Below are 13,067 nucleotides of genomic sequence, written 5' to 3'. Positions count from 1 at the left end.
CAACAATGTATTCTTTTCTTTGTTTCCAAGGTCATGCCTTATCTGTGAAGTTCACAATGAACTCACAGCCAGTTCTTAACTTGCCTGTGAGCACATTCCTTGTGCCTTGGCCCTGAAATATCCTGGTATGGATATAAGTGACATCAGCTCAGCTGGAATCAGGACTATATGAGAGAGAACAGAGAACATGCATTTGTGGAGCAGAGAAACAATCTCTACACAGCCCACAGGAAGAAGACAGTAGAGAAAGGGATGGGGGGAAAGGAGAAGGGAAGAGGGATGGACTGGGCAAAGGGAGGGGGTAGGGTTTGGGGAAGGGAAGGGAGACCACCTCTAGAGGTGCTTAAACTACAGATGCACAGTAGAGAAGTCTCAGCTTCAAAAATAGAATTGCAAACGTGTTCCTCTTTCTCATTTCTCCAAAAGAAGGGAGGAGCTGGCATCACACCCATGGTTTAATGCTAACCAGGAACAATGCTGTAGATGCTGCTGAAAGTGAAGGACCTGCTCCAACTTAAGGACCTGCTCCAACTTCTGAGAAACTACAAGGTCACAATCAAGTATCCTAAGCTTGGCCTGGGTCACAGGGTGCTTCTAGAAGTGTGACTCTTCTAAAAGATTCCACTTCATATGAGGTCATGACTTTTCAAATTCACCTTCCATTTGAAGGGTTGTTTTTATTTATATATTACTGTCAATTCTTTAACCATTTGCTTAGTTTTCTCTTGTTTGTTTCTGATTTTTCAAGACAGGGTTTCTCTTTGTGTAGCCCTGGCTGTCTTGGGACACACTTTGTAGACCAGGCTGGCCTCCCACTCAGAGATCTGCCTCCCCAGTGCTGGAATTACAGGATTAAAGGCATGTACCACCACTGCCTGGTTACTTAAATATTTTGAAAGCTTTTTAAAAATCTCACATAGTTTTTTCTCCATAATCACTGTGGGAGGTGGATGGGGTACAGATTTTTGATAATGCATTACAAAATCTACCACAGGAGGATACTCCCTTGGAGGAGGCAGATGTTTTCTAAAGAAAAATACTTATTTCTGTTACCCACTGTCCAGTCAGACTCATTTAAAGAGGAATCAATTAACAAGAAAACTGAGAAGGGGTATGACCAGGAGCTGTTCCAGAAGAGGGTCACTTCGAAGGTTCTGTGAAAGGCTGAGTCAACAACAGGAAGTTGGTCGGTGTGGTTTGAGATAGCATCTGGCCTAGCCTCACAGCAGTGACAAACATTTCCTCAAAAAAGATGAATACTATGAGAGTGAGTTAGATTGGGTGGGAAAGCTGATGTGAAAACTGACCTTTTATGATTTATCCTGTAAAATTAAACATTTTTAACAGGGAAACAATAAAGCTTTATGAAGAAATAAAAACATCCCAGCACTAAACAAACACAGTACCTGGTTTTAACATTCACAATTTGGGGGACAGCTAGGTGGATTAAGAGGTAAGAATGTTTATGAACAAGCCTGAGGACCAGAGTTCAATCCTGTTATCCCATCCAGAGTTGATTTTTATTTTTACTTTTATTTAGTGTTATGCTATGACTGTTAGGGGAGAGCTTCAGGGCATCAGCTCTGTCTGTGCAGCTTTCCATGGGTTCTGAGAATTGAATTGGTCTCACCAGACTTGAGTAGAGTCTTAGGATGCCTAATATTAAAACTTTATCTTTTTTTTTCCACTGAGAAAGTGAATTTGGCTTGTGATTTTGTCCTCACATTTTCCAAGTATGTTGAGATTAGATATATGTGTTTGTTTGTTTGTGTGTTTTTGTGTTTATGGGGGGTGTGTACATTTTCTTGCTGTGCCTTCAAGAATCTAAATAATTTTGGCATTTTCTGTCACCCATGGTGAGGGTCACATCAAGCTGAGGAATTTCTCTTCTTCCAATCCAAGCATAGATTTCTACAATTTTATCAAAACTGTTTACAGTTATGGGACTGAATTTCAGCAAACTTCACCTCCTATTCCTCTCACCTGAACAGAAGCAATGTGCATTTTTCCTTATTTAGTTTGTTTGTTTGTTTATATTCTTGGTTTTCAAGACACTGTGTAGCACTCACTGGCTATTCTCGAACTTGTAGACCAGGCTGGCCTCAAATTCACAGAGATCCACCTGTCTCTACCTTCTGGGTGTGATTTTGTTTAGATTCTGTAATAGTTTTGTAAACACCTCCCAGGTAGGGAACTCAAACAAAAATTCATTTACAATCTCCTAACAATCCACATCTTCGCCCAGAATAGAATTTCATGTAATGTTCTTGGGGATTTGGGTGTTTTGCTTTGTTTTGTTTTTCTGTCTTGACACAAGGTTTCACCATGCAGCCCTGGCTGGCCTAGAATTTACAGATATCCCTCTGCCTCAGTTTCCTAAGCTCTAGTCTCACAATTGTGCAATATGCACCTTTTAGCAAGTTTTTAAGTGAGGGTCTGCAAAGTTTCCCAAGTTTTCTTACTTTATAGTCCTTGACCCTAGGCTGTAGCCACCAAGTGGTCACCTGAAAGAAAAGAAGAGGAAATTTGCAGCTCTTTTCACAAGAAACCAAGGTGGTATCTGCAGAGATGGAGAGGAGATAGAGTTACCAGAGGGAAGGTTGCTGCCCAAGGGAAACTTACTCTGCCGAGCTCCATGCTGTGACCCTGAACATCTGGAGCTTCACAGATGATCTAAGACTAGGGGATATGTGTGAGTGTTTTCAAGGATTGTCCCAGGTGAATTCACAGTAAAGTAGGGATAATCCACAGATCTAAAAGTAAACAACAGGTGCCCATCCAGCCATGAACTAGTTAATATATGCAGACTTGTAAAAGCAGGAAGCTCTTAGACACTAAACACTGAATGAATGGATGGATGAATGAATGAAGGGATGGATGAATATAATAAAAGGTATTTATAGGGCTAGAAAGACAGCTTGGCAGTTGCAAGTACCAAGTATCACCTGTCTTCACAGAGGACCCAAACCCAGTTCCCAGCACCCACAAGGAGGCCCATAAATTCCACAACTCCAGCATCCAGATCTCCATGGTCAAGGACTTCTCACTGTTTTAGAAAACAGATTCAGTTTCCAGTGTCATAAACTCTGAAGCTTTAACCTCCCTGGCTGTTTTGGTTTCCACTGGTACCTGTGACTGAGTCCCCACTACAACACCCTCCCACCACCACCACCAGCAGCAGCACCACCAGCACACAGGTAACTTGACACCTCACTGAAAAGTTCTTACTTCTCACCTAAGCACTTGAGCTCCACCCACCTGCTTGTCAATGATATAACTGACCACCAGGAAACCCAAATGCTTTGTTGACAAGATGCATCTATGGATACTACACCAAACCCATAAATCCTTCTTAAACATAGAGTTTTAAGTCTACACAAGGCTCTCTTGCCTTTTGGAGACTGTTTGGAGCTGAGCTATACTCACTCACTAGGTAGTGCTTACAGCTCAGTGGCAAAAGTGCTTATAGCTACCAGGATAAGGTATTCATAGCTCAGTGGATAGGGTGCTTGAAGATTAGTGAGTACTGTGCTTGTAGCACTGTGTCTTAGTCAGCGTTTCTATTGCTGCAATGAAACATCATAATGAAGAAGCAAGTTGTGGAGGAAAGGGTTTATTCAGCTTACACTTCCACATTGCTGCTCATCACCAAACTCACATAGGGCAGGAACCTGGAGGCAGGAGTGGACGCAGAGGCCAAGGAGAGATGCTGCACACTGGATTGCTTACCCTGATTTGCTCAGCATGCTTTCTTACAGAACTCAGGGCCACCCACAATAGTCTGGGGTTCTCCCCTTTTGATCGCTAATTAAAAAATGTCTTTCAGCTGGATCTCATAGACGCATTTCCTCATCTGAGGCTCCTTTCTCTGTGATAACCCCAGCTTGTGACAAGTTGACACACAAAACTAGCAAGTATACTCAGTTTGTAGGGTGCTTACCTAGCATGCAGGGAGTCATCAGTTCAGTATTCTTAACCTTGTGGGTCGAAGGAACAGACTCAGGCCATCAGGCATGATGCAAGTGCCTTTACAGATGCAGCCATCAAATGGATGTTTTGTTTGTTTGTTTTTAATATTTTCAGACAGCACCCAGGTGGGTGTACAAGCACACATCTGAAATCCTAAGAAATCTTCTCACTTAAGAAGCTGAGGCTGAGGAATTCCTGCATTTGATATCAGCCTCATTGATGTAGCTTGTGTTTCAATTTCTTGTTGCTGTGACAAGCTCCCTGACCAACAGCAAAGAAAGTGACTTTTATTTAAAAACAAGAACCCTCTGGAGCTCACTTGCAACCTCACTGCCAAATATAGGAACTGAACAAAGGGCAGAAAGCAGCAGCATTTTCCCGAAAATCACTGATAGGGAAGAGAAACCCAGCCACCCATGAGGAGAAAAGGGGCCACCCATGAGTCACTTAAGAGCTGGAAGGGACTGAAAGAATCCTCCCTGAGGCCTGACAAGGAAGCCACAATGTGAACCTCATACACAATGCACCACCTAAAAGCCCCTGCACCATTTTGTATCACACCCACTCTGCGCCATTTTGGATACCACCCTTAGATCCAAACTAACTTGCCCCATCTTGGATCTATCTGATATACCCTGGGTCATTTTGGATCTCATTCATCCTGGGCCATCCTGGATCTAATACTCTACCAAACAAGCTCCCATTGCTTTACCCTCTGAGCTAGAAGAACTCTACCCAATGAGTCACAAGTATTCAACTATGAACACTCTACTCACTGACCCCAACCCTAGCCCCATATCCAACCTTTGACTGCCCACGTTTTCTTTACTTTTCTGTATTTCTACCATATTCCCAGTAGGAGTAGATTCCTTGCCACCATAAATCTTTTGAGATGTGCATAGCATATATGCTGAGGCAGTTTCACTTCAGTTATCAGGGGCATTTTGTTTTTAACAAACCAGCTCTGCTTGTCAGAGTTTGAGATGTCATTAAATAATACATGGGGTCACGACCAAAGCACAAGCTGCTTTCAGGTGCATGTGCAAGTGCTGTGACCCCAGGTGACCCCCAACTCCACCAGAGTTGACCCCCTGAGACCCTGAAGCCATGTGATCAGCAATCATCAAGCAAGTGATGTCAGCAGAGCAAGAAGCAGCACCGTTAGGAGCACCCAGTTCGAGAGCCCTGGGTCCACAAGATTGTGGGGACTAAGTTATGGCTATGTGGGAACAAAGAAAGACTGCAAAAAGCAAAGCATTAAAAAAGAGACCCATTATGTGAGAAGGGGGAGTGGAAATCACAGTCACAGTGGGGCAGCCCTAGATACTGAGCCTGCAGGCCTCCTGGGTGCTAGGCCTGACATCATCCTGGGTTTCTGGAGAACAACACCTGTTAGGGCAATGGTGGTGAGTGGTAATGTACACATGCAGGAGATAGGCAGAGTAGAGCACTGAAACAATTCCAGCTATCAACCTGCCTCAGGCAGATGTGTATATGCTTCATGTGGGTGCTAGAGATTCAAACTCAGATTTTAACTGCCCGAGTATTCAGTATCATAGAGTATCTGGCTTATCAGAAGGTCAATTTTTTTGAGTTGAATAAATGTTTTTTGTTGTGGAATGTTCACCAAAGACTGGACACGGGTTTGAGCCAAAATAAAGTCTCTATTAGCTAGCCAGAGACTACATTGAGTGCTTGGGTTCCCAGTGTACCTCAAACCTTTCTCAGGGTGAGCTTTTAAAACAGAAACTACGTTCTGGGTTGACATATTTTAACAAGAACAGTTAGCCAAAAGTGGAACTGCAGAAGCCAAAATGTAAACTTAATACATTTAGAAACTTTCCCAGAACTAAGGGCTTTGATGGACTAGGTCTTTAATTTTGGTAGGTGGCGCTGTCTACATTTTGAGTGTTACAGCCTGAATGGAACTTCCATCATGAAGCCTGCTACAATTTTGTCATAGTGTAATCAAACCCAAAATAATAACAGGCCCTGTGCATTCTGTTTAGTGGAGTATCAGGTCCTAGCATGTACTCAGTGTTTATGGAATGAGAAAATTTTCTCAATATGAAACAAAAAGTAAGGAAAGAAAATAGCAGACTTCCTTGCTTTCAAGGTCAGGTGTACTTGCTACCCAACGACATCATCAGGGCACCTGGTTATAAATAGATGGTCCCTACTCCATCCCTGACTCCGGACCCTATTGGCCTTGTATCTCCAAGGACAGAGTACCTCAAAGCTAAGAGCAGGGCAGTGAGGTAAGGTGCGCATGCTCCGAGCAGCCTCGGGACCGCATTCTTTGCATTCCAGGCTCAGGGAAACACCGCCCTCACCTTGCAGGTGGTGGCTGCGGTCTGTAAAGCACCCAGTTCTCAGCACTCCCTGCGAGCTCAGGCCTGTTTAATGACACATAACAAGTCCTTGGAAACTCTGTATACTCAGGAATCCCTGAGCTCGGGATCAGCAGGTGCTGCAGTGCCATTGAGAGCCCCGGCTTTCGGGAGGGCGGCGCTCAAGGACTACAAAACGTCAGGAGTTAAATCCCCTGAGATCCAGGAGAAACCGTGCCCCACCCGGACTCCTCCTCCTGGTACCTCTACCTACTGCTCAGGCTCTGTGGGTACTATTCACCCGCAGCAGCCGGAAGTTCCCGCACCTCTTCCCGCTTCCTGCCAAGGGAGAGGAACAAGGCGCGCGGTGTGTGGGGGGGAGAGGGGACAGGGCAAGCTGGACTCCGGGTCCCTGTGCAGCAACCTCCATCGCTTTTACTTCCGTACAGGTACCTCCCTTGGGTCCCGCGGGTAACAATAGACAGGGTGGGGCCAACGTCCGGGCTCCTCCCCAGTCAGGTACTCAGAGGGCGGAGCGCGGCGAAGGCTCCTCCCCACTCGCGTCATCCAGACACTCCATTCCCCCGCCAGCACAAGCTGGTCCCCGCCCAGCCGGCTTCCGCCGGGAATGAAGAGCGTTGCGGTTGGCTCCGGTCCCGCGGACCCCACGCGCGTCCGTGGAGCTCTCGGGCGGCTTCCGAGAGCCCCTCCCATCGTTCTGAGCCCCGCTGAGTTCGCTTCCATTGTCCTCTCGGCCGCGGGCTCCGGAACGCGCGAGTGAGCCCTCTGCTGATGCCCAGGCTGCCGTTGTGCCGCTGTCACACCGTGCGTTCCCCGCCCCATGGAGCCACCCGCTTGTGCCGAGGCGGCCGTAAAAGATCCTGCAGCCAGAGACCATGACCCCGTGGACGCAAAGATCTCAGCGCCCGCCGCGGATCCCCTACCCAGGACGTCGTCACAGAAAGAGGGGCACTCGTTACAAGATTGGGACACCATAGCCACCGTGGGTGAGTGAGAACTTGTGCGTGGGGATGCGACTCAGGAGCGACCCTCGGATTTCTCTTTCCCACACGCTTAGTCCTGGGCCTCCGGAAACGGGGCAGCCCCACGTCACAGAGCTATCAGGAGGGTGACTTCACCTTGGGGACTCAGTGGCTCCCTACTGGGGTGCCAGTCACCCTTGGGACACCACGCCCGGACTCCCTGGCGCTTGCGCACCCGCTCGTTCCCAAGATTTCTCGGGATCGCATCCAGCCTCCCAATTGTGGACCCCTGGAGGGACTCGAGGGGACGCGTGACCCTCAAGGGACCCTTCGGGGACATTTTCCCAGCATTTTATGTACGTCCTGGTCTCGTTTTATCTTTAGTGGCTCCAAACTTGGTACTCCCGTGACCCCACAGGTTGCTAGGGAAGCCGATGGATCCCCAAATGGGCCGGGGTGCTGTGAGGGAGCTAGGATCGTGAGAATCATGGGCGGCAGCTTCCTAAGTCTGAAGCCCAGGAATCCCGGGCTTCTCCTCCGCAACCTCCGTCGCTAGGGCAGTTGTGCCCGGTGTGTTGATTATTAGGAAAGTGTTCCGGGAGGATGGAGGAAGGACAGAGGGAGGGGCTGGTGTCCTCTGATCAGCTGGCAGCTGAGATTCTAGAGGCTTCTCCATTCACCCTGGTGTTGGACTTGAGGAAGTCAAGTCAGGGTTCAGGGCCAGGCTGAGGGACGTTTAACACTTTCTCAGCTCAGTCGGTAAGATGGATCTGAGGGTAAAAGGGCTTGTGATCCCCGACTTTTATCCTGGTTCCCTCATGGAGGCTGACACTCACACTCATCCGATCTTGGCTTTTGATTGACTTTTGAGGGAAACTGAGCTGCTTGAATGTCGTTTATTTATTTATGATGTTGTATTCTAGGCTGGTCTTTCCGTCACTGTGTAGCCAGGATGACCTTAAACTACACATTCCCCCACCACCCCTTCCTGAGTGCTGGGAACCGAGCCCCACTCCACCATAGACTGGTTATGGGGTGCTGGGAGCCGAGAGCCCCCCCCCCCATGTTTATGAGACATTGACCTGAAAGTCACTGCATTGCACAAGCTGGCTGGAGACTCTAGGCAATCCTCCTGTCTTCGATTTCCTAGTGCTGGGACCATAGGCACTCACTCACTCACAGGTACTTAGCACATAAACTAGTTCTCTACCCTTTTCTTCCTTCCTTCCTCTCTTTCTTTCTTTCTTTCTTTCTTTCTTTCTTTCTTCCTTCCTTCCTTCCTCTCTCTCTATCTCAATCTCTATCTTTCTCCTTTCCTCCTCCTCTTCTTCCTTCCTTCCTTCCTCCCCACTCCTTCCCTCTCTCTTTCTTGGCCCTTTAGCTGGTTCTCCACTCATTCCTTCTTTTTTTCCTTCCTTTTCTTCCTTTTTTTGTGTTTGTTTATGAAAAAAGGACCCTCTACATAGCACTGGGACTCTAACTTCTAGAGATGTGCTTGCCTCTACCTCCGAAAGTGTTAGGATTAAAGGAGCCACACCTGGCTCTTTTGTTTAAATCCACGTATTTATTATGTGAACGAGGTGGGGGGTGGGGAGGGAGCACAAGTGTGAGGGCGAGGTGGGGGGTGGGGAGGGAGCACAAGTGTGAGGGATCGGGGTTCAACTTTTAGGAGTTTGTTGTTTGGCCAAGTGGGTCAGTGGTATCAAACTGAAGGCGCCCATGTGTAGCCCTGGCCGTCCTGGTACTTGCTGTGTAGACAAGGCTAGCCTTAAAATGCTGGTACCTAACAAGTACACACCACACACACACACCACCACCACCACCACACACTCACAAGACAACCTCTGCATCCCTAGTCCCCAACACACACCCAACTCTGCATTCTCCAGGAAATAGGTATTGATGCTTTTGTCTCTGACCTGGAGCTCATTTCTCCCATTCATTAGGAGACTCAAATAGAGAACATTCCAGGCTGGGGATATGACTCAGTGGGTACAGTGTTTCTTAGCTTAATTGAGATAGTGCATAGAGCTTAGTTGGGATAATGCTTGCAACTTGATGGGAAGACTGCTTGTGATTCTATGGGTATAGTGCATGCGACTCAGTAGACTATAGCTCAGTGGGTAGAGTGCTTGTAGCTCAGTACAATGTTTGCATTCAGTGGGTAGAACTAAGTGAGTAGAGTGCCTGTAGCTCAGTTGGCAAAGTTCTTGTAACTCAGTGAATCTCAGATCTAAATTTGCTGAACAGGTCCTCTCTGTCCAGCAGGTCATCTGCACTCGTTTCCCTGTACTCAGCTGTGATCTCTTGTGTCCTGTGCCTCAGTTTACTGTTCAGTGCCTCTATGACCTGCTGCCTTATGGAAAGCCAGTTATAAATCCTCAGTCCTACAAGGGCAGGAGAACTGCAGTCTGTCTGGATGTGAACATCCTCTTTAGATAAAGGATCACATGAGTAGCTGTCAGATACTCTGGCAGATCACTGCAGGCTAGTGTCTTATACACTAAAGAGAAATTGCTGAGGGTCCTGTGGGAGATGTGGAGTTTGGGTTCTGAGATTAATTAATGTCATCTGGTAGTTCATAGTGACATTAAATTTAGAACTATCTAGGAGATACTTCCAGTCCAGATCATTAAGGAGGAAGGCTCCTATACATGGATGGGGACCCAGAGTGCTTAAAAGGGAAAAGAAATCAATCACCCATCAATAGCACCAGTCACCAGCATTCATGCATACTGTTGTAAAGAGAGCAACTATGTCATTCTTCTGCCTCCATGAAGTCTCCTCTGTAAGCCCCACTCTCATCACCATACAACCTGGTCATTAGTAATGGTGTAGGCTGTAGGATTTGCATATCATGAATATGCAAATATATACTTTGTGTTTGTGTGTGTGTGTGTGTGTGTGTGTGTGTGTGTGTATACACCCACCTTGTACAAGGACAGCCTCTGCCCCTTTCTAGACCCATTGGGCAGAGGCAGAGGAGAGATTGTGTTCACACATAGTACACTGGTCCATTCTCTTTGCAAAGTCCTTAAAGGTAGAATGCTGTACACAGTGCCCCTCACCATGTCATCACCTCCCTGAGTGCCACCTTCTAATTCATTGTGATTTATGAGATGGGGCCTTGCTATCATTCAAACCAAGCAGCCACCCCAACAGAGACTGAAATATCATGGGTTGGAGGGATATAACCACAGGATGTCTGGAGTACCCAGGAACAGGACAAGGTTGAGAGGCCTTCTTTGAGGCCTGCAGAAGATGGGGAATAGGGGGTTGATGGACCTGTACCACCTGTCTCCTCCCTTGGATGAAGGATGACTGGTAAGTCTACTCGCTCTGTGCCACCTTGGATGTCTCCTGTTCTATGCCTATCTTGACTGAACCTACCTGGGCTATCTTGAACCCCACCCACCCTGAGCCATCTTAAATTCCACCTAACCTGTGACATTTTGCCTTGAATATCATCTTAATTTATGTATGTCATCTTAAATAGCATGTAACCTGGGGCACTTGAATGCCACCCACCCTGGACCTTTATAGCTAAACCATCTAGAATCCTACCCAAGGTAGCCATCTTGAATTGCTTTCTGCCTTGATATATTTTTTTCAGGTTCCCTTTCCTGACCATTTTCTCCTGAATGCTGTCCTATGATATAATCTGCCCTGTCCTCCTCCCTGACCCCTAACTCCTGGCTATGTGTCTGACCATTACCTGCTCAGCCCTTGGCATCCTCATCCTGAATCACCAAGGGTGATACAATATTCTCATTCATTCTCTCTCTGTTTCTGTCTCCCTGTCTCCCCCCTTCTCCCCCCTCTTTGAGAGGTACTCGTCCTGAGTCACTGGTGGTCCTCAAGTGAGTTTCACGATGATTTTCCTACAGGGGTAGGGCCGGAATGGGGTCATCACCCAAAAGGAGAGCAGGAAGTTACAGCATCAGTCATGCAGGCCAGTGCTTCTTGCTTCAATCTTCTTTAGAGCCTGGATGCTCTAGTCTTAGTCTAACTACACACTAAGGACAACACCTTCATTCTCTTAAGAATTTATGTGTCCTTAGGTGTTCTCTGTATTTACTCACATTTTCATTTTTATTTTTGAAGTGCTGGGCATTAAATATAGAGCCCCACTCTAAGAAAATCTCCTACTCCCTCAAGTCTCCTCTATCCTCCCCTTTTCTTTCTCGAGTCTCCCAGTGTAGCCTAGGCTTTCCTGGAGCTCACTGTGTATTTCAGGCTGCCCTCAAACCACTGTTAATACTTTAGAAGTGCTAGGATTAAAGCCTCACTAGACTGAATTTATGCAAAGTTTGGGATTGAGCCCTGGGCTCCATGCATACTACACTAAATATCCTACTTTTAGTTTTATTTCCTATCTGAAATAACCACCATGCCATCACACTTCCTTTATTTTAAAAAGATTTCTCCCTGAGAGAGGGTGGAACTCAGTTAATACAGAGCTTGTAATTCTGTGGATAAGGTGCTTATAATTTAGTAGATTGGCTGATCTGTAGGAGGCCATCTGAGCTAATGACACACCACTGTACCTGACACTTGGCTCCTTCAGGAATAATCTAGGTTGTGTTTCCAGGGCACTATTCTGTTTATATTTTCCTTTCTGAGGCTGGAGTTAGAATGGAGGGGGATAGTAATAATAACAAGAACAACAATAACTCACTTATCATCATCATCATCATCATCACAAGAACAACAATAACTCACTTATCATCATCATCACAAGAACAATAACTCACTTATCATCATCATCATCATCACCACCACCACCACCACCATCATCATCATCATCATCTCTATTATTTTGGGAGATGTGCTGGAACCCAGGACCTCATACATGCTAATAACCAGCCACTAAGCTATACACACAGCACTAGAGCTAACTTAGTAGTAGTAGTAGTAGTAGTAGTAGTAGTAGTAGTAGTAGTAGTAGTAGTAGTAGTATCATCACTATTGTTATTATTGCTCTTGTTGTTGCTCTGTGAGGTGCTGGGAGTGCACCCAAGGAACTCATTTGTGCTAATCATGAGCTCCAGCGCTGAGTTGCATCCCTAGCCCATCCTTTTTCCCTCTATGTCAGATGCTGTATTAAACTTGGACAAAAACCACATTTTTCCAATATGATGGAGTAAAAGAAAGGAACATCTGTCTTCACAGCGTACTGGAATTGTCTCTGCTTGTGCACATTGGCTCTTGAAACCCAGTTTTGGGCATCTGGGCCACTTTCAGGAAGCATCTTCCCCAGCTACCCAAGGAGCCTTGTTACCCATAAAAAAATCACATTTCCCCATTACCATGTCAGACATACAGAAAAATACTTCTGAAAGGTTCCAGATATCCATGGTTGGGGTACTTGACTACGATTTGTAGAGCATGTGTGTGGACTGGATCTTCTTCCTCTAAGGTATTTGGGCTTTTTGTTTGTTTTGTTTGTTCATTTGTTTGTTTCTCTTATTGGCAAGGCCACTCATCTTGTGTGTGGAAGGCAACCTCAGAATCTGTAAGGGCTGTAAAATAATTTACAATGAATGCAGGTGGTGTTGTTTTGTTACCTTAATGGCCTATGACCTGGGAGTAGCCTTACAAGTCAAGGGACTCTGCTGTAGTGACTGGTATAAATAAATGCCTGTGTGTTAAGCATCAAAGATAGAGTGCTTTTGTATCAAATAGGGAAGCTGAGACATTGACTGGGATGGGCATATACAACATGCATTTGAGTGAGTGTAGGTTGTATTGGTGGATTACAACCAAGGGATTGGGGGTGGAGGTG

The 13,067-nt window shown here is 46.2% G+C and overlaps 1 protein-coding gene across 1 annotated transcript in view; it reads left to right on the top strand.

The window, feature by feature from the left end:
* Positions 1–6,886: 6,886 nt before the first annotated feature.
* The window catches only part of Prkx (protein kinase cAMP-dependent X-linked catalytic subunit), a 43,331-nt gene continuing 37,150 nt past the window's right edge, over positions 6,887–13,067 (top strand). The window contains exon 1 of the mRNA NM_001033963.2: positions 6,887–7,306. Coding sequence (NP_001029135.1) covers positions 7,141–7,306 — 166 coding nt within the window. The 5' untranslated portion in view covers positions 6,887–7,140. The remainder of the gene's footprint in view (positions 7,307–13,067) is intronic.

This window comes from Rattus norvegicus, chromosome X, assembly GCF_021556685.1.
Source record: "Rattus norvegicus strain SHRSP/BbbUtx chromosome X, alternate assembly SHRSP_T2T, whole genome shotgun sequence".
NCBI classification, from domain to species: Eukaryota; Metazoa; Chordata; class Mammalia; order Rodentia; family Muridae; genus Rattus; species Rattus norvegicus.
This window is presented reverse-complemented; position numbering and strand designations above follow the sequence as displayed.